Source organism: Mizuhopecten yessoensis, unplaced genomic scaffold, assembly GCF_002113885.1.
Source record: "Mizuhopecten yessoensis strain PY_sf001 unplaced genomic scaffold, ASM211388v2 scaffold9847, whole genome shotgun sequence".
NCBI lineage: Eukaryota > Metazoa > Mollusca > Bivalvia > Pectinida > Pectinidae > Mizuhopecten > Mizuhopecten yessoensis.
The window spans coordinates 4,062,430-4,085,204 of record NW_018408252.1 but is presented as its reverse complement, the minus strand read 5'-3'; the positions used below and the strand labels follow the sequence as shown (position 1 = coordinate 4,085,204).

Sequence of the window (22,775 nt, the reverse complement as noted above, 5' to 3'; positions counted from 1 at the left end):
GTAAACGTGAGACCCTAGGGTCATAAATTCACAATTTTGGTAGAGCACCTTAAAACCCTTCCATCTATGAAGAGTATTTGATTCTACCATATCTGGGTCTTGAGAAGAAGATTTTGAAATTTCAGTTAATTTGACCAGTTTTGGACCCACCCATCAGCCCCTGGGAGTCAGTCAGGGCTGATATGTGCAGGAGTCATGGTAGTCTAGTGGTGGGATGCCGGGCTCGTGACCGAAGGGTTGCGGGTTCGAGTCACGGCACGGCACTGTGTTGTATCTTTGAGCAAGATACCTTAATCCGCTTGTTCCAGTCTACTCAGCTGTAAATGAGTACGTGGTTGGGCAGCGCTAGACTTGTAGAATGCTAGCTGTTAGCACCGCAATGGCAGCTCCGGCTGTATGCTCCCCAGGGAGTTGAGAAAGATATTGGATGGTTGCAAAGGCTCTATTACCACGGATAATAATTTGTGAACCGCTTTAAGACAACCTACGAACTAGGTTGTGATAAAGCGGTATATAAGAACCTCAAATTATTATCATTATTTATTATTATACCATCAAACTGGGGGTCAGTAAAGGCTGATATGTGCATACCATCAAACTGCTATCCAATTCTGATAATTAATGCTTACCAAGTTTGAATGAATTACAAAAACGAAATTAAACCAATGCTGGTCCAAAATGTGATTTTCCTACATAAACTATAAACGCACAGTTTTCAGGTGACTTAAAAACCATCTTCCTCCAAGGAGGAATCTCACCAAGTAAGAATGCTTTCCTACAGAAAATTGTTGAAATATACCCAAAAGTGAATTTTCCCTATATAAACTAAGTAAATTTTACCCCCTCCCCAATAAGGAACGGATGGCCCGGGGGTCCTGAAATTTACAATTTTTAAAAAGATCAATTGAGCAAAGCCTAATATGTCAAGGTCATTCGTTTAAACAAACTTGGTAGCCCTTCATCCCATGTTTCTGGCCAAATATCATCACCCTAGGCTTCTTGGTTATTCACACATATTTTAACATATTTGACCCCTGTGACCTTGAATATGGAAAATCATTTATCTGAACAAACTTGGTAGCTCTTCATCCCAGCATGCTTTCTGCAAATATCATCATTCTATGTCTTTTGGTTTATGAGAAGAAGTTGTTTAAAGTAAAAAGTTGACGCCGGACGGATACCGGACGCCACACCATGGAATAGGCTCACTTGCCCTTCGGGCAGGTGAGCTAATAAGTATATACAAGAACTGTATATAGAACAACTCACCTCTTTTGATGACTTCTTGCATGTCTCTTTCTTGTTTCTCCACATATGCTGCCTGATTTGGATTTATCTGCCTAAGGTTTGATATAAATTTTGTATAGCTGCCAATACTTATTATCTTATTGTCCAGAAGATGCTTAAATAGGTCATATATATTAGAGATTTTTTCCATGACAGCAGGGGTAAGTGGGATATCTTTGAAGAGCTCCTTAAGTCTTATTAGGTCGTCTCCAAAAATGTATCCATCAAGATGTTTCACCATGTTGTTGTGAAGATCAATAGCTTCTTCTGGAATGTCTTGATTGGAATCCATGTTGACATCTGTTTCTGTACCTGAAACATAAATATAGCAAATATGATGACAATCATTTGAAACATTCAACAGCAGGGGCTCACATAGATATATCCCCAACCCGTAGAGAAATGACCACAAAAATCTAATCAAACGTTGAACTACCAAAATAAAACATGCATAACAAGGTTAACATTCATATGAAATTAGAGCAAACATCTGTAAAGTACATACTGAAAAGTAGCATTAACAGGATTAAACTTTAAAAATCCATGATAACTGCCTGGTTGCCATCTTGTTTAGTAAGCATTTCCAAAAGAAAACATGCACAGTTTTAAACCAAGGAAAACTACTAGTATCAAATGAAATTCGAGAAAGATCTTTCAAGTGCTTCTTGAGAAATAGAGAAAACAGTCTTGAACTTGCAACATCCAAGGTGTCTGCCTGTCAGCTATTTTTTTCCGATTAGTCTCAAAATGAAATGTTCACAACTATGGACCAAGAAGAACTTTCAAATGTAATTTGAGAAAGATCTTTCCGGTAATTATTGAGAAATTCCGATGACAATCCTGGAAATCTCAAAATCAAAGATGGCTGCCTGTCCGCCATGTTGTTTATCCGATCAGTCTCAAAAGTTCTTCTTGAGAAATAGCGATAACAAGAATTGTTTAAGGAAGGACCACGGACCACAGACCATGCACGGACCCAGGGTGATTTGAATAGCCCACAATCATCTGATGGTGGGCTAAAAATATGAAAAATAATAAAAGTCCTGAGTCAGATGGTTTAACAGCTGAATTCTATTAAATGTTTCTGGGGGAAATTAAGTAATTTTATAGTAAGGTCTATCAATTACGGATATATAAATGGAACATTATCTATAACTCAAAGACAGTGTATAATTACATGTTTACCCAAGGGAGAAAAACCCATGCAGTTTTTAAAGAAATGGGATTTCATTACTTAATACAAGAGGTCCATTGGACCTGTATCGCTCACCTGGTTTTATATATAAGTCATTACAACTGAATGCATTAGTACATCTTTATATGAAATTTCCTCAAAACCAGACAAGATCTATGTTCTAACCCAACTGGGACCACAATATCAGTGACTTTCAACTAATCAGGGGCCTCCATTGAGTTGCCATGTTAACAGATTTTGAAATAAGTTATATGTCATATTACAGGGTGTAATAAGACAATCTGATCCAAGTTTGAATGAAATAAAACAAAGAGATGTGGATTATGGCCTTTAATACAAAAAAACTGTATATAATGAGCAGGTTACCATGGATTTTTTGCAATGATTGTAAATGGTAGCACTATATTCATACTCTATACATAACACTACAAAGCAAGCTATTCAGCTTAATCGGGTAAATGTAATACATGTATGTAAATTTCGTCCAATGAGCAAACTCCATTTGGGTTACCATGACAAAAAATGAAAAAATAAAATTCAGAAATGGTACTACTGCATTTGGCATCCTTCCTTCACTTGGCAATGCCTCAATTTAACCAATCAGAAACCTCCACTGTGTTAACATGGTAACGGATTTGTAAATTTACATATGTCAAGTTATAGACTATGATGAGACGCACCATTTGAATAAAACTAAGAAAAGGATGGGGAATTATGGCTAATTATATAAAAACCTGTATAGATGACCAGGTTACCATTGCAACATAACTTGCTGTGAGAAAGAGTTTTGTGGAAATCTACATATGATTCTTGATATTTCTGTGAAGTTTCAATGCACAAGTTTAGGTGGATTTTTCCGGACAAGATTTGCAGACGACAGATTTCAAAACTGTTTTTGCAAGGTGGATACATATAGTATTCAATCTATTGTCAGATTTCTGTAATTAATGGATTATGGAAAATTGGTAAAAATTAAACTTGTTCTATAATCGGTCAATTAATGATCTCATCATGATCACTAACTGAAAGAGTATGAAAAATACCGTATTGGACCAAATAAGCGCACATGACCCTATAAGTGCCCCCTGACGAACAAACCTCATTTATTTAAGAAATTATTGCACTTCCCTACTGATGCTTCTCACTAAATTGGTTGAAATCCTCTCTGATGGCCTTAAGGGGTCCAACCAACCTCATTTATTTAAGAAATGATTGCCCTCCCCCAATGAAGTTTCAGAGCAAATTTGGTTAAAATTGTCTGTAGGGTTTAGGATTAGATGCGTTTTAAAGCAAATTTAGCTAAGTTCCCCTTCAGGGCCCCGGCCCTTGGCCTTAAGGGGTCCAACCAACCTCATTTATTTAAGAAATGATTGCCCTTCCCTACCGATGAAGTTTCAGAGCAAATTTGGTTAAAATTGTCTCTAGGGTTTAGGATTAGATGCGTTTTAAAGCAAATTTAGCTAAGTTCCCCTTCAGGGCCCAGGACCCGCTGGCCTCGGGGGTCCAACCAACTTGATTGATTTAAGAAATGATTGCCCTCCTCTAGTAATGCTTCAGACTAAATTTGGTTGAAATCCTCTCTGGCGTTTAGCAGGAGATGCGTTTTAAAGCAAATTTAGCTAAGTTCACCTTCAGGGTAACGTTTGATCTAAGCTTAATACTGATGTGTATGAAAGAAAACCTTCAAAGTGAGTTTCTCATTTCACATATTTACTAGTACAGTACTTAATGTGAAAGAAATAGAATCGATCATTGCAATATGAGACAGATCTGTTTAGTTCTTCCTTTAGCCATTTTGTTTTTATGATCAGTCTCAAAATATAACATGCACAACGATGGATCAAGGGGAACCCACATATAAAATTTGAGAAAGATCCCTCAAGTTATTCCTGAGGAGTAGTACTAACAAACCTTCAATGTCAAAAATTGAAGATGGCTGTCGGTAGGCCATTTTGTTTCACTGATCAGTTTCAAAAGTAGACATGAACAATAAAGGATAGTGGAGAACCTGCACATAGCATTTGAGGAAGACCCCTCCAATACTTCCTGGGAAATAGCACTAACAAACCTTAACTGTCAATATCAAAGATTTGTTTATTCGATCAGTCTCATAAGAAAATATGCATAAAAAAAATAAAAAATCTCTATAGTATTTTCTGAGTAAAAGCCATTACAAACCTTCACTCTCAAAATCCAAGATGTTTTCCTGTCTCCCATTTTGTTTATCTGATCAGTCTCAAAAGTGTATATATACATTAGTAAGGACCTAGGGTAACCTACATTTAAGATGTGAGAAAGATCTCTCCACTACTTGAGAAATAGCCATAACAAACCTTCAATGTCAAAATCCAAGATGGCTGCCTGTCGGCCATGTTGTTTATCCGATCAGTCTCAAAAGTTGCCCTGTATAGTTATGATCCAAGGGGAACCTACATATAAAATTTGAGAAATATCCCTTTGGCACTTCTTGAGAAATACCGATAACAAGAATTGTTTAAGGATGGACGACGGACGCCGGCCTGGCCGGAAAACGGACCACAGACGCAGGGTGATTTGAATATCCCACCATCAGATGACGGCAGACTAATAAGTCGTAAGAACTTATTTCATAATTGTTTGAAAATAAATATATATACATTAAATGTAAATGTACCATAGTTGCAAACATCATGTAGCTGTGCTCTGAAGACAGCCTCCCTTTGGCCGAAACATGTCAGCACATAGGATATAAATCAAGCATCACATTTTGTACTGGATTCAGTGGTGTTGCTTCTAATCATTTCTTTTTTATAAACTAAATTTGTTGAGGGTTTGTCAGATAATATTTTACGCCAGACTTTTACTTCAAAAGTGTTTAACTTGTCATCTTTGACCTTATAATCTTGACTGATGACCACCGATATCTCACCAGGTGTAGAACACAGTTTGTATCATACTATGGTCTAAATGGGAACTAAATGCCTTAAGCGGTTATTCCTTTAATGAAATATTTTATACACAAATGTTTTACTTAAGACGGACGTACAGACACACACAATGATTTTGTTTGTTTGGGGTTTAACGTCCTTGCAACACCAGGGTCATATTAGGACGGGTCCCAAAGAACACATTGTCGGCTGGAGAAAGTAGATAGAAACTAGAACTGTCGCCTATGGGCTAAATAATACCCCTCACATTTCAGGTGCTTGTTGCCCAAAGGGAAAATAAAGAAAGTTCAAGGGTCATGAATAAGTCTAACCTCAGATGTGATATTGTCAGACCGATGGAAAAGACAAACACCAGTACTATGACCTTTGACTCAATGACCTCAGAATTTTGTCACAATGTAGCTTGCATCAATGATACATTTACTCCAAGGTATGGTTATAACAAATGTCTACCATTTTTGCCATAATTAGCTATTTCAACATAATGTACCTGTGACCTTTGACCTTTGACCTCATGACCTTGGACGTTTGTCACAATATAGCCTTCATAATTGGCTACTACACTCACAAAATAACTACCGTTTCCGAGATATTTAGCCATTTCAATAATGTAATTCATCTGTGAGCTTTAACCTTTGACCCCACAAAAGGTTTAACCCTGACAACAATTTAAAACTTGCTATATATGTTAAACACTATTCTAGTACAATGTATTACCATACTAAATTTTGAAGGAATTGAATAGAAAATGAAAAAAGGTTCTTGCGTTTTCTATAAAGTGTCATGGTCTAGAGAAGGTTTATGAACCACGGGCCATAACTTCATAAAAAGGCAAGATAACCCAATGAAAGTACTTTACGCTCATCTCCAAGCTGCAAGGATTGTTATCAGCAAATTTCATTGAAATCAATCCAGTAGCTTAGGAGGAGCACACAGTACAACATTGTGTCGACAGACTGACGGGACGGATGGACAGACGGACGAACAACCTGATTCCAGTATACCCCCTCCCCATAACTTCGTTGCAGGAGGTATAAAGATATCAGACATGAAAAATAGGAAACAAAAATTATCTTAAGTGTTGCAGTGGGGCAGCAGATCAATGTTGGTCTCTTCAATGTCCACTTAGTAGAAGACACAGAAGAAAACCAAGAATTCCGCAGGGGTCACACATACCCCCTTTACGATACACATTCAGAGGGATACAGCAGGCCTATTCTTGGTAACTTCAATGTCCCCGAAACAGAAGAAAAGGATAAACCAATCCCAGTTCTGTGAGGGGGGCACATTAGTCGCCGCACATGATCATGCAGTGGGATACAGCAGGTGTATTCTTTCCCTGAGCCTGCACAGATCCCTCACTTGGTGGGATGTTTAACAATCCCATTTAAAACCTAAGTTGTGCTGTATATTTTTATAGATTCACTGCCACTTACCTAGAATTAGTGGAAACCCAGCAGGATCTTCACTTGCTCCATCTGCTCCTCTATTTCTGTTTCCTTTAAAATTGATCAAAGTCAAATTGATGGAAACTAGTTTTGGAAGCTAATAGGTAACAACATTTCAACTGACAAAATTTGTTGGAAGATTTGACTTTTTTTTAATCAAGGGACTTGTAAATTTTGTCAAGGTCATATATCTAAACAAACAAATGTGTTATCCCTCTAAGCAACAGGCTAAAATTACGAGTCTTCAGTTTTTACATATATCACACTTGCAACCAAAGATGATTGATTTAAGTCAATGATTAAGACAACAAGAGGCACAAGGGTTATATGACTTATAGTGTAGTTACTGGTAGCTCAATTTCACTGTTGAGATGTGATGTGGAAATTGACATGTGAACTAAGTGAAATCAAAGGTTAAGGATTTTAAAATATTTGTTAAATTTCCCTTTGTTATTTGCGCTAGCCTGCACTAGCCCCTGGGTATACACCAGGAATCCCAATTTTACAATGTAATATCCTCATCCACCAAAGATGATTCTGACCAATGATTCTTCTGAAAATGAATAAAATATATCCGTAAATATTATTTCCCTATATAAACTAGTCAACTTTACCCCATTCCCAAGAGAGAATGGATGGCCTGTTGTTACCGTAATTCATTATTTGAATAAAGCCCCTGATGCTATTTCTATCCATGCACCGAAATTGACTGTAGTACCTCTGAGTTTTGAGAAGAAGATTTTTGAAAAAAATGGTTTATTTTCCCTTTGGGGCCTCGCCCTGGCCCCTGGGGTTACACCAGGAATCCTAATTTGACAATTTGGTACCATCTTCCATCAAGGACGATTCTCACCAAGTAAGAATAATTTCCTAAGGAACATTGTTGAAATATACCCGAAAGTGATATTTCCCTACATAACCTTTATAGTAAACTTTACCCCCTCCCCAAGGGAGAACGGATGGCCCGGGGTCCTGAAATTTCAATTTAGATAAAGCCCTGATGATCTTCACAATAATGCAGAGAAATTGACTGTAGTACCTCAGAGTCTTGAGTAGAAGATTTTTTAAATATAGATTAATTTTTCCCTTTTGGGGCCCACCCTGGTCCCTGGGGTTGTAAGTTGAAATCCCAATTTTACAATTTGAAACTATCTTCCATCAAGGATAAATCTCACTACGTAAGAATAATTTCCTAAAGAAAAATATTGAAATACCTGCACAGATCCCTAACTGAGAGGGACTATACTTATTTTTAATCAAGAGACTTATACATTTTGTCAAGGTAACTTATCTGAACAAACAAATGTGTTATCCCTCTAAGCAACAGGCTAAATTCATGAGACTTCAATTTTTACATCTTTCATATCTGCAACCAAAGACGATTGATTTACGTCAATAATTAAAACAAAAATGATGGCTGTTCACACCAGCTAGTTAACGGGAAAATATCACTTCTCTAGACCCCATAAAACTTGGAAGTTCTTGAGAGATTTTCACCCATATGAATTTTTCTTCCTAGGTTGAGATCATTTGTTCAATTATAATAAACATTGGAAAAAAACAACCATTTTTCTTTTGTGTCTTTATTTATGTATCCTTTTCTTAAGTAAGTTCCAAAGACGAACATAACAAATACACAGATGATAGTACCTTCAAAATTTGGTAATATATACAGTATCCCAAAAATGAACTACTAGAACTCAGAAGCGACGCTAGGGGCAAGAAATCCCAATAGTCTAAAGCTACTGTTGAAACAAAGAGGACTGGTGCGTAAAAACCCCTTGATTATATGAATTTCAAAATTGTGAGAACTTAAGGATAAACCATGGACAAAGGGCAATTTTAACAGCTCCAAGTCTGATGATGGTGGGCTAAATACATAAGGGATGTACATCAAATTTATAAACACAATTTGTTCAAACCTGTTCTATTTTCTTTCCATCGTTTCCATTTGCGCCATCCGACCCAATGCAATGAAAATGCCTACAACTACTGCTACTACTACTCCTACTGCTATCACTATGACGTTAAACGTAAGTGATGTACATCAAATTTATAAACACAATTTATTCAAACCTGATATATTGTTTCCCCTTTGTTTCCATTTGCACCATATGACAATAAGGATGACTACAGCTACTGCTACTACTGCTACTACTGCTGCTACTGCTTTATCATGGCTTTGCTTCCTAGAAATAATGTCAAAGAATAGCAATCATGACTCGTAAACATTAAGGCGTAACTCAACTGACACACTTTCATATTTTTTCTCAACTAATGTGACCTATGTGTTCATTAACACTCTCTTACATACACACACACAGTCACACACATACATGTACATATATTAACATGGCTGAATTCATAGTAACCCGTTCACTCTTGATTGATTTTTATAGTCCGTCCATCCTTTAATCTGAACAAGTCCATAATTAATCTCTAGGGGTGAAAGGGTTAAACAGTTATGTGAAGATTAATCTAAACATTATGCCACAGGATGCAGATCTATAATATATGTCAGCCATTATAGTCTATATTAAAGCCGGCAAGGATTACTGTCAGAACTTCTGTCGAAGTACAGCTATAAAGCATCTATATTCTATATATTAGTTCACATTCTATATGAATTTACTTATGAGTAGCACACTACTGGGTGTATAAGACTATACTGAATGTCATGGGGTACAACTGGAGATATATATAGTTGTCATGGCGATTGAATGTTGTATATTTTGGCTGACAGGGACCATGGCAATAAACTTGTCATTGGTGTGTGTTTTCTTTATTGGTTGTTATGGGGCACAACTTGAGAGAAGTCCGCACAATGCATATGTAATAAGAGCAGAAAAATGCATGGCCAGACCGGGTTTTGAACCAGGGACCCTCACAACTCTAAACCGACGCTCTAACAAATTGTACTAGATGGTGGCTGTGGTGCCCAGCAATCAACCGAGTCAGTTTAGCTACATATATATATATAAGTGATTGTTATTGGAATCGGATGCTACATAATTATAATATTTGCAAGAAACCATTAGTTGTGGTTGTGAGAAAGCAAGGTTGTATACTTACGGCTGGCTGTCAGAGGCGTTGGTGGTGCCAGGTGGAAATGTAGACCCGTAAATTCTACGCTTAGAAGTTGTAAAATTTCTCTGCGTCACTGGTATCTCCTTTGGAAGCGTAGGTTTTGGAGGACTGAAACAATGGTTTGCTGTTTTAAAATTATATCTTTATTAATTTCTTAAATTCACTTACACACTTCACATGAACGGTCTTCGCTTCGCTAGGGCCGCTCATGTGGTGTGTAAGTAAAATTTTCCCCGTTCATATTTGCATGTACATTGTAAAAATCCAGATTCCATCCCTACACAAATTAATTAGCAGGATAGATTATTAGCATATTTCAAGCTAAATGCAGGAATTAGTTTCATGTACACTCAGTATATTTCAAAGACAGCCATTGTTGGAATACAGTAAGGCGTGATTCAATTACAATTATCTGTACTCCAAATCATGTGCGGTGACATTATTCTTTAGAACAAAGTTTGATCAACAATCATTTTAGGATATGCTTGCTCATTCAAGTGTTTACTCTTTAGATTATATTTACATCTCACATGTAAAAGCACGTTCTACCTCTACTACTGTAACATAAGAGGCCGCTGGTCGGCCTTTTTTCTATCGAATATGATTTTGCCGACTGCAACCTCTTATTTCCGAAGCACTAATTCTTTGATGCAGATTCCATCCGAAATTCGGGCAGAACAAAAACAGCTTGAAAAACTCACTTAAGTGGTTCACAGTTCATGACAACGATGTCTACTCATGGGTCATGTAATATATATCCCATATGTATGCCACAGACACAAATAAATAGTACATTACGGAATATAACACTCAAAATACATGTCCATGTCGTTGTAGCACTTCTCTGACCTACTTTTACAACATGACTTTTACTTGATACAAAATAGCAGCGGGGATTTCAGACAACAAATTGATAAAAAGTTTGTTTGTATTCCGCTTGTAGAACAGTGTATGTAAAACATTTTTGTATAAACCGGGAAATCGAGGCCAATGTTGTCTGCTTCACTTTGAAACAGAAAAAACCAACATTATTTATGTCTTTGACACGAAATTCTTATCATTTAATCATCTATTTATGGAAAGGAATATTTATTTGACCCTGTTGAACATTTTAATGTTTGTAAATACGCTATACTTTTTCTAAATCCTAACATTGAAGATTTGATGGTCAGATTTGGGAAAATCAGCTATGGGCAGTTAGAGGTTATGCGGTGCCTGTCAAAAGTTTCTCGCCGTGTAAACCTCTAACATTGTTGAAATAGTTCTACCTCTGATATTTCACAATATTGTATTTTGGCTTCCTTTTAAAATCTGTTCAGATTTTTGATGGTGTTTGCACCATCCCTTTGTCAGTATTTACAAGAGAGTACAATAACAGCACTAGCTAACATGTTATCCCTGAACACTGTTTTTATTTCAAAACTATCCAATTTTGTTCGTATCTATGGGTAATTTGTAGGTCTAAGGCAGGAAAACATTGGGCTCCCCAATGGGGTATGTAAATATCTGACTATTCGGTTGATTTTGGTAACCGGTTCGTGCTCCGGCTAACCATTTACAACCTAATTATTAATATATTATGAACTGGTATATTGTGTACCTGGGTGTGCTCAGTCTACATCCACAATCCTGATGCAGATTGGTGCGGTATGGGCAAGTTCCTCTCCGACAGTTACATGGGTCTGTTCCACAGTAATTAAAACTGATGTCACACTGACACCACTGGGGACAGGCATAGGGATCAATAGTCGTAGACTTCACCAGGGACGGCCTTGTTCTGTCTGAAGGTAATTCATTAAAGAGACATATCATTTATTTAGTACCATTGTACCAGGTAAGATCTTCATTATTTCTATGCAACTTCAATTTTGTTTATCTTTTTTTTCTCTCTTATTGTATTATGTTTAAACCTTTGGTCAAAACTTCATACTATTGTGTTTGATATTGTCCTTTCAAAGTGAGGTCTTTCTTTCCTGGACATTCCAGGGGTTACTATGTTAATCAAGAGGCCAGGTAAACGACCCATTCTGGACATTCCAGGGGTTACTATGTTAATCAAGAGGCCAGGTAAACGACCTTTCCTGGACTTTCCAGGGGTTACTATGTTAATCAAGAGGCCAGGTAAACCACCTTTCCTGGTCATTCCAGGGTATACAATGTTAATCAAGTGGCCAGGTAAACCACCTCTCCTGGTCATTCCATGGTATACTATGTTAATCAAGTGGTCAGGTAAACCACCTTTCCTGGACATTCCAGGGTATACAATGTTAATCAAGAGGCCAGGTAAACGACCCATCCTGGTCATTCCAGGGTTTACTATGTTAATCAAGTGGCCAGGTAAACCACCTCTCCTGGTCATTCCATCGTATACTATGTTAATCAAGAGGCCAGGTAAACGACCCATCCTCATGGTCATTCCAGGGGTTACTATGTTAATCAAGAGGCCAGGTAAACGACCCATCATCATGGTCATTCCAGGGGCTACTATGTTAATCAAGAGGCCAGGTAAACGACCCATCCTGGACATTCCAGGGATTATATTCTCTTACTTTCTCCCACCCCTAGTCCACGTCAAGATGAAATTGAAGCCTTGATGTGTGCCACCTTGTGGACGATACATCTAGACTAGTTTGAACATCAAATCAATCGTTCAGCAGTGTAAGAGTAAAATTGAAAGTCGGGGAAATTCTCGTCTGTAATCTTGAAAGCACTTCTATATGTATCAGCCTTGTGATTGATCATTTTTCACCTGAAACTAATTGAATTGCTAACTATGAGTCTCCAATCTTATCTTGACATATTCCAGGGGTGCTGAGAATGTAAACGTTAAACATGGAATGTCAAGGATGGGTGGTTTCCTGGCCTCTCGACTAATAGTTGTGTGTGAAAAAAAAACACAAGGGAGATTTTTAATTTTGATGAAAAATTATGGTCTAATTCAAGATGTCTGCCTGGTGGCCATTTTGTTCCAATCAGGCTGGAAATGAAACATACACAACGAAGAACCAAGAGAAGCTACAATAGAAACTTTGAAAATAGCAACAACAAATTAAAATCTGACAGGAAAAATCAAAGATGCCTGCCTTGGAATGAACATGTAATAATAATAGTCAGACCAAGGGGAACCTTCATTTGAACACTATCCATCCAACTTGACCATCAAAATCCAGAATGGCCACTTAACAGCCATCTAGATCTAGATTACTGCTTGGCAGTCATATTGTTGTTCCAATCAGTTTTAAAATTCAACATGTATACCTAAGGACAAAGGGTAAATCTGTGAAAGATCAGTCCAGTATTTCTTACAAAAATAGCAATAACAAACTTTAACAGCCAAAAACCCAAGATGGCAACCGTCTATCTTGTTCTTCTGATTAGTGTCAAACTTGTTTAAGGACATTGATGAAAGGTAATACAAATAGCACATACTTTTCAGACAATCAGGCTTCACACAGCTTGTGGCAGTGATGGAAGTTGTGGCATCCAACAGAAAACTTCCTTCCGGACAAGGAGCACATGTGTCATTGCCATGGTGAACTTTACACATTGAAACTGTGAAATCTGCAACAGAAAGTCAAATGATGAGTGGAAGGTTTTTAAGTTATTGTGTTGTGTTTGAGTTGTGGATTATTATTTTCCTCAAACTTTTAATTGGTGGTTTATTGGGCAGGCGAGCTGAAGGCTATGAATGTTTAAGTCAGTACATATCATGCATTTGACACATGTTCTTCAAAATGTCTGTGGAAACTGATGCTGAAAAATTCACCTTGCGGAAATATTGACACAGAATGAATACTTTGTGATGTTTTTAATATGGAAAAGGAAAATAAGGCTCCAGATTTCTCATATGTATGAGGATGAAATCGGGGAATAACAATGTTCCAACATAATTGTATATTTTATCGTTCTAATGGAATTTATCATCTTACTTCATGACTAAAAAATAACACAAGCAGAAACATACTCACTTTTTGCACAGCTAACTACACCACAACAAAAGCCATTATCTTGTTTAATGTAGTCTGGGCCAGGACAGTTGTTTGTGGGGGCTGAGGCACAACCAGGCACCATATACATCTGATCAAACAAATATGTTTTTTTCACTGTAAGAATGGGGAATTGGTGTTGTTTGTTTTCTTTTAAAAAGAAGCCCAGGAAACTCCCCAATAAAGATCATCATCTATGCAGAACCCAAAAAATCATGAAAACACATATTCACTACAAGAAGCTGCAGTGGCCCAGCGGTTAAGGCGTCTGACTGTCTATGATAACTAGCCCCCAACCTATGGACCAAGGGGAACATTCATATTTTTGAGAAAGGCCCATTCATTACTAAGAGAGAAGTAGCTATGGCAAGAATTGAAACATACAGACTACAGACCATGGATGGAGGGCAACTCGATAAGCCCACAATTTAACTATAGTGGGCTGAAAATAAAATCGTAGATGAACCATTTAAGCCATTGGTACTGGCAGTCCTGAACAGCAAACAGTACTACAATCAAGAATGTTTCATTGGTTGAATGTGACCAATTTGTTGTCTTGTCATCCAATTGCTGCTCTTGTTTCAAAGTCAGAATCGAATCTGCTATATGTTTAGTAACGAGCTGGTTCAGATCTCCGGAGTGTGAATATTTTGGGTTTCAACATAACAGAAAAAAATACATGAACACAGGAGGGCTACTATTAGTAGATCTGCAAGTACAGTCATGAAACCTCTGATATCACACTATATAAAAGCTTAACATTCCCTTTTAGGCAGGGTTAATATACCTCTACTGAGTTTACCTATATAAAAACAAAACGACAAAATCTCCTTTTCTCGAAAAATCACTTAAATCTATCCATCTGAGGGCTACTCCCTCCCCAAAAAAGGACTACTCCCTGCCAGAAAGAGGACAACTCCCTCATGAATATTTGTAGGTGGAGCTTAAAAAAAGTGAATGGGACTAAATATGCTAGGAAATAAACTATTAGATACAGATTACAAAAACACTTCTTGAATGCTAGAAAAGAAGATATCATCAACGATAATGCATACAGCACTTCTAATTATAATTTTAAAAAATCTGTTTGAAATTGTTTAAAGAAATGAATTAATAAATTTATTTGTTACATTGCCTTACTTTGTTTCGTTATAATAAAACAGTTATAGAATGGGTTATTAAGGAAATAGCAAATGTATGGTCACCCTTGGTGAAAAACTTTTTCCCTTTGCAGCTTTGCCCTCGGGGGACCATAGATTTGCTATTTCCCAAAATACCTATTCAGCTATAACTGTATATTAGAATACAGTACCACAGGTTCGAACCAAGGGTGTTTGCCAGCAATAGATATTGTAAATACTAGGACTTACCGAGAACACTGTCAACAGGATACCGGCAATGACCAAACAGGAAGATGTTGAGATTTCTGGAATATATAACATATAACAAAATAGAACCTAAAAAGACGTGCTCAAATTCAAAATCTATGGGTACAATGACATCAGATTGATACAATGTTCCATGTGAATGTGAATGTGAGATGTAAATTTTTTCTGGGTATTCCTAATTCCTCCTGAATAAATAACCCATATTTGCTTAGCTTCAGGCTAACAGGAGTGATTGATTTAAAGTGAGAGAACATGTTTCATAATCATTGTAAAAGAAACAAGTTCGTGGAATATATATATCCCCCGCTTGCAGGACATATTGTAGGTTAACATTATTGAGGCTAGGTTTAAACATGTGAGTACCATGCTGTTAAGACATAATGTATAGCTTGAAACTTAAAGAGAAAAAAGCCCTACACCTCATTGATTATCCGTAAATATGCATAGATCACATTGGTTGGCAAACTTAGCATGAGTTGGATGTGCATAAGGAATTTGGTTGAAACATCTTAAACTGCAGCAAAAAGTACTAATTGTAATGGGGGATCATTACAGATGTCCCCCAAACTGCCCCCATAGTCGCAAAGATGCATCAGAAAAGGATAGCATTGGCATAGTACACCTACAATGTACATACTAAATTTGAGAGAAATTGATCAATTTCTAAATTGCAACCAATCAGAATCCTCTGTGTAGTTGCTAAGTAAACTTATGAGGTTATCTTCGCAATCCCCCCTATATACCAATTTTCATCAAAATCGAACAATATCTAAATTTCGGCCAATCAGAATTGCCTCCATATGGTTGCTATGGCAACGAAACCTATGCGATAGAATTTGTTGTCCCATTATACCCCAGATACCAATTTTCATCAAAATCGAACAATATCTAAATTTCGACCAATCAGAAGCCTTTGTGTGGTTGCTATGGCACCAAAACCTTTGCGGTTGAATTCGCAGTCCCCTAATATCCCTATATCCCAATTTTCATCAAAATCGAACAATATCTAAATTTTGACAAATCAGAAGTCTCCGTGTGGTTGCTATGGCAACGAAACCTATGCAGCTTCATTTGCAGTCCCCTAATACCCCTATATACCATTTTTCATAAATATAGAAAATATATCTAAAATTCGACCAATCAGAAGCGCCTCCATATGGTTGCTATGGCAACGAAACCTATGCGGTTGAATTCGCAGTCCCCCTATACCCCCAGATACCAATTTTCATCAAAATTGAACAATATCTAAATTGACAATGACATAACTCCACAAATTATGGTTGGATAATTGTGGTTATCGAACTTGTCTGAGGTTTCATGGTAATTAACCTTGTTGCGAGGTTTGAAGTTAATCCGTTAATAATTACTCGAGATATCGAGCAGACACTGTTTCGGCAAGTCCATAAAGGGGCATAACTCCACAAATTATGGTCGGATAATGGCGGTTATCGAACTTGTCCGAGCTTTTATGGTAATTAACCTTGTTGTGAAGTTTGAAGTTAATCCGTTAATAATAACTTGAGATATCGAGCGGGCATCGTTCGCATGCTTGCCCGACAGACTGCCCGCCCGCTCACGTGATAACATAATACGTCCCCGTCTTCGACGGGCATATAACAACAACAAAAATTAAGAAAATAAACAAGTATTTCATACAAAGGGGGCATAACTCAATCAAAAAGGGTTGAAATCCCAAATTAAAAATGCCAGTGCACAATAACATAAGATACCGATTATTAATGCACAGTTTCAATGAAATCCACCAGTAAGTTAAGGAGGAGTTGTGTAGACAAGTATTTTGCACAAAGGGACATAACTCCATAAAATCCCTTAATCCCTATGGTACATGTAGAAGAAGGATTTTAAAGGTTTTACCACTATTTCCCCTATTGGGCCCCACCTCTCTGCCTCCAGGGGGTTAGACACACCGTTCATACCAAATTTGGACAAAATCCTGTCATTCGTACAGAAGAAGGATTTTGAAGAATTTGCTATGTTTCTCCTATTTGGCCCCGCAACTCTGTCCCCAGTGGGGCAACACTTATTGTTTATACGAAATTGAGTCCCTTTTGCCATAGGATGATCCAGACCAAATCAGGATAAAATCCCTTAATCACTATGGTCGGAGAAGGATTTTAAAAGTTTAACCTCTATTTCCCCTATTGGGCCCAACTTCTCTGCCCCCAGGGGGAGCACATCCACCATTTATATAAAATTGAGTCCATTTGTCCAAAGGATGCTGACCAGACAAAATTGGGATGAAATCTTGTCATTCCTAAGGAAGAAGAAGGATTTTAAAGGTTTACCTCTATTCGGCCCAACCCCTCTGCTTAGGGGGGGCCACATCCACCGTTTATACAATATTGAGTCCCCTTGGCCCAAGGATGCTCCAGGTTTAATAAGGATAAAATCCCTGAATCTCTTTGGTAGAAGAAGGATTTTAAAGGTTTTACTGCTATTTCCCCTATTGGGCCCCACCTATCTGCCCCCAGGGGAGCCATACCAACCGTTTAAAAAAAACAAGAGGCCCAAGAGGGCCTGATTCGCTCACCTGAATATTTAAGCAGTCATAGCAAAATATTCTCATTAAATATCATATTGCACTAAAAATATTTCCCTCGCAAACTTTGTTGACTCCATCTGTTGAAACTATCAGCAAAATATTATTATAAGATTCTATGCTTTTTGATTCTTCTTCAGAAGTTGCTTGACATATTTTTTCCTGTGACCTTGTAAGTAGGTCAATGTCATTTTCCTTCTCAAATTGGTTAGCTCTATTCCAAAAAGCTACCAGCCAAATCTTATGAATCCATTTCTTTTAGTTCTTAAGAACAAATCTTTTAAAATGTTGTTGACCTCTGTGACCTCTAAAGTAGATTGAAGTCATTTTCATTCGCAAACTTTGGTGAGCTCTATCCCAGGAAGTCACCAGCCAAATATTATAATTTTATGCCTTTTAATTCTCAGAAGAAGTAGCTTGAACCATTTGACATATTTGAACGCTGTGACCTTAAAAATAAGTCAAGGTCATTTTCATTCGCAAACTTTTTTTGGCTCTTTCCCAGGAAATAACCAGCCAAATATTAAGGTTCTATACCTTACAGTTCTTCAGAAGAAGTTGTTTTAAGCATTAGACATATCTGACTCCTGTGACCTTGAAAGTAGGTAAAGGTCATTTTCATTCGCAAACCTTGTTGGGCTCTTCCCCAGAGAATAACCAGCCAAATATTAAGGTTCTATACCCTCCAGTTCTTCAGAAGAAGTCGTTTGAAGTATTTCAAATATCTGCCTCATGTGACCTTAAAAGTGTGTCAAGGTCATTTTCATTTTTAAACTTTGTTGGGGTCTTTCCCAGGAAGCTTCAAGCCAAATATTTAGGTTCTATACCTTCCAGTTCTTCAGAAGAAGTCATTTGAAGTGTTTGACACATTTGACTCCTGTGACCTTGAAAGAAGATCAAGGTCATTTCCTTTTCAAACTTTGTCAGGCTCTATCCCAGGAAGCAACCAGCCAAATATAAAGATTCTATACCTTCCAGTTCTTCAGAAGAAGTCGTTTGAAGTGTTTGACACATTTGACCCGGAGATCTTAATAGTAGGTCAAGGTCATTTTCATTCTCAAACTTTTTATACCTTTCAGTTCTTCAGAAGAAGTCATTTGACACATTTTACCCCTGAGACCTTGAAAGGAGGTCAAGGTCATTTTTATTTTCAAACTTTGTCGGGCTTACCCCAGTAAGCAACCAATTAAATATGAAGATTCTATACCTTTCAGTTCTTCTTCAGAAGTCGTTTGAAGTGTTTGGCATATTTGACCCCTGTGACCTTGAAAGAAGGTCAAGGTCATTTTCATTCTCAAACTTTGTCAGGCTTCTACCAACAAAGCATTCAGCCAAATATCATGACTCTACGCCTGTCCGTTGTTCAGAAGAAGTTTTTTAAAGGAAAAGTTGACAGACAACAACGGACGATGGACAGACAATGTTTATACANTCCCCCCCCCCCCCCCCCCCGATACCTTCCACTCATCAGATTTTGACCCTGGGTTCTGACCAGGAGGTAAATAAAAAGCATATTCATATAGGATTTTTTGGACAACAAAATGTTTTCATTTAATACATTTAATAATATTCCTTTGGGACCCCACAGTTGGGTTTCCCTGTGGGTCCCTACTTCAGAGTGAATGGGGGATTCCCATTGGTCGAAAGGTCAAAGGGCCCCCTGGCTCCTTGCACGTTGACCCAAATCATTAACCCCACAGCCTTTAGATCTGCCATTTTTAAAAAGCACAGAAAAATCAACAAAACGAAGAAAAGGAAATACTATTTTTAAGACTTCAAAATCTTCATAAAAACCCACCCTCCTCCCCTTATTCAGCATAGAGAGCAAGTTTTGGATGTTAACCAATACTGTAGGTTGTAAATTGCATTATGTATTAATTTTAGAATAAGTAAGAGGAGTTTATAATTATGTATCTTTTCACTGGCTCAAGAAGAATGTTGTATATACAGCATTAAGTTCAGGGCTCACCCGGGACCTAAAAAATTAGTAGCCAATTGTTTTTTAAACAGTGGCCATACTTTCTCGGCCTCCAACCGGTACGGATAGGCCCTCCATTAAAATAATTCAATATTTAATATTTTTGAAGGGCAATACTATGTATGTTAAATTAAGGAGTACTCAGTTAAATTAATATTTTGTTATACATCATGTTTATGATTTAATCCATAATATGATATTTTTTTAATACTTTCAGATGATATAGCTTTAATTATAAGAAAATACTACTTCAATCAAAATGATGAAAATTTCAACCAGAACTTTTTAATTCTTTACAAAAAAAAGAAAAATCAGACTTTATCTCATTTTCTTGACACAGGTATTGTAAAAAAAAAATAGGTTGAAAAGTTAAAATTTTAAGATATTATTCGCCTTTAATTGAAGGCTTAGATAGTCTAATTCCGTGCCTTCAAGCTAAAAATAAAACTATAATGAAAATCCAATTCAAAAGTAGCCTCAGTGATGCAATATTGATAATTCTTTTACTTAGTTAGAAGGGGCCAATGCAAGGATTGTTGAAATTTTCCATATTTTAGTCATTATCTAGATATGTTATCTAAGTTTTACCAGTCACTGTTCATATTATCACATGTACTAGTCAGTATTCATGTTATCTATGTCATACTTTCCAGTTGTATGTTATCAAATTTTAATAGTCAGTATTCATGTTCAAAGTTCAACTTCATCATGTTTATTTAATATATATACTGAACAATTTGTGATAAATATTATGTATCGAGAATCAGACGCCATATACCAAGAGTTTGTTTTTATGATCCAAGGCATTGTGATTAGGGAGATTTCCCTATTAATGGTTAAAGGCGTGGTCTTGTAAAACTATATGTAACTATATATATAGGGGCACGATCAGAGGTGAGACAACACTGCCAGCTGGTCAGAGCCTAGGAATACCTACCTCCCCCTTCCTATAAGGGAAGTAAGGGTTAGGTAGCCTGCTCTCCAGCATATTCTGATCTATCTTTGGTGATTTTGGAGTCTGCTTCTTTGATTAGACGGTTTTAGTTTTATTTGGCGGCGGTTTTAATTGGCCGCACCTTTACAAAAAGGTATTTCATTTTGAATATAAAAGTCAAAACAAAACAAAATCAGGAAAGAGAAATCATTTCAAAAAATAATCAACAGAAGAAAACAAAAAACAAAAATTAATAAATTTGGCAGCCCAGTTTTTTGAGTTAGCCTTTTATGCCAAAACCCATGTCTTTGTGTTAGGTTTTTGTTAACAGAGCTTTGCTGCATGTTTGGTAGTTAAAGAGTTAACATCTGATCGCTGCTTTGGAGGAACTTGGGAAAACATGAAGAACAAAAATGTATTTTGACAACAGACCCTATACCTTGTGTATTACACATACCCTAAGGGCATTTCAATATTTCAACCCCAGTTGACAGGTTAAATTTACCTGTAGAATAGTCAATTTGGATACCTAAATAATCTAATTGTTTCGAAATATATGTTTTGTTGGAATTCATATCTGCATTCCTGTAACTACAGTACATTGTTACCCATCATGAATGAGACGATACATATATTTATAGTATTTTTTATTATTTACAGCTATAGTACATGTAGTTACCTACATAACCTTTCCATTTTTTTTTTCAAAATGAACATACAGCAAATGACTCACTATCATGTACTAATAATATAATGATAATTTAATACTGTTATAACTATAAAGGAACTTCAATGGTGATTATGGCTTTAAGACAAAGTATTATAAACTTTAAACCACCGATTCATATACTTATACATGTACCATGGATTCAAGGCAGTACATGTGGTAATAGATTAATAGGTCATCACGCTCTATGGTTATTATGATATTTTATTATGGTATAAGAACCTCAAATTATCATTATTTTTATTATAGGAAAATGAAGTATTTTATACAGGAATCATCTGTGTCAATTTTTAATGATCCCTGAATATGTCATTTTAACGTTAACATTACCGGTGTAGATAAATCCTTCAGAAGACAATTTCTGTGGTGGGAGGTTTGCTGACCAGCCATCTTGAAAAGTTTCTCCTCTAGACCTGTTAGCCTTGACTCCTGGGTAACTGGGCATGCTGTTACCCTGAGGGTTAGGCCTAGTCCTAGCTACGCATCTATCACATCCAGGGTGTCCTTTTGTTTTTGTTCTATATTTTGGAAATCCGTCTAATCAGCTAATACATAAATCAGTTTAGGTCCAAATATAGCTGTAACAACTTATCAGGTCCCTGTGGTATATTACACGACGAAGCCAGTGTTCGGTGACGTTTTCCTGATTGTTTGATAGATTTTACTTTCGCTTCACTACCGAGTAGTTTCGTTCAACCAGACGCTTGTTGTCTGCGCTAGCTACGCAGAACAGAATTACAAGTGATCAAGCGTCTGGTTGAACGAGATTAGGTTAAATCCAGCAGTCTTTTTCCTGGAATCCCAAGTCTATTTATAGAGGCATCTAAATATAGCACCTGTTATGTGCTATTTACACCCGAGATCCGCACAAATTTTGAGGGTTTCCCGTGAACTAAGACGTTTCGCCCCAAAACCGTTACACCCCCAGACAATTTAGCCCATCTTTTTTTTCATATCGCCCCAAAATTCTTTATCGCCGAACCGCTTTTTTCGAACCTAAGCTTATATATTGAATATTGTAGCTCAGATCTGTTGTTCTACAGGTACAAAGCCCACTCGTTAAAAGCTATTATGTCAACGTTGTCAGCAACAATTTTCAGCATCACTTAAATCATCAATATATTCCTAAAACATTGATGTTTGGTAACTTTTTATTTTTGTGTTTTTCAAGACATTTGTTATTTAACTGATTTAGATGTGTCAGCTGTGTTAGAAAGAGAACAATTATTAAAGAAGCTACATCCAGTTTGAATAAGTC

General features: G+C 36.9%; 1 protein-coding gene across 1 annotated transcript; it reads right to left on the bottom strand.

Moving 5' to 3' along the window:
• Positions 1-840: 840 nt before the first annotated feature.
• Positions 841-22,244, bottom strand: LOC110458880 (the record flags this gene model as incomplete). The annotated part of the gene is made up of 10 exons (XM_021510837.1): positions 21,848-22,244; positions 15,301-15,356; positions 13,913-14,021; positions 13,374-13,505; positions 11,545-11,725; positions 9,930-10,052; positions 8,934-9,046; positions 6,846-6,908; positions 1,270-1,599; positions 841-875 (listed from the first exon to the last, which is right to left on the bottom strand). Coding segments are annotated over exons 1-10 (1,257 nt in total), but the record flags the coding sequence as incomplete, so codon positions are not given.
• Positions 22,245-22,775: the final 531 nt, after the last annotated feature.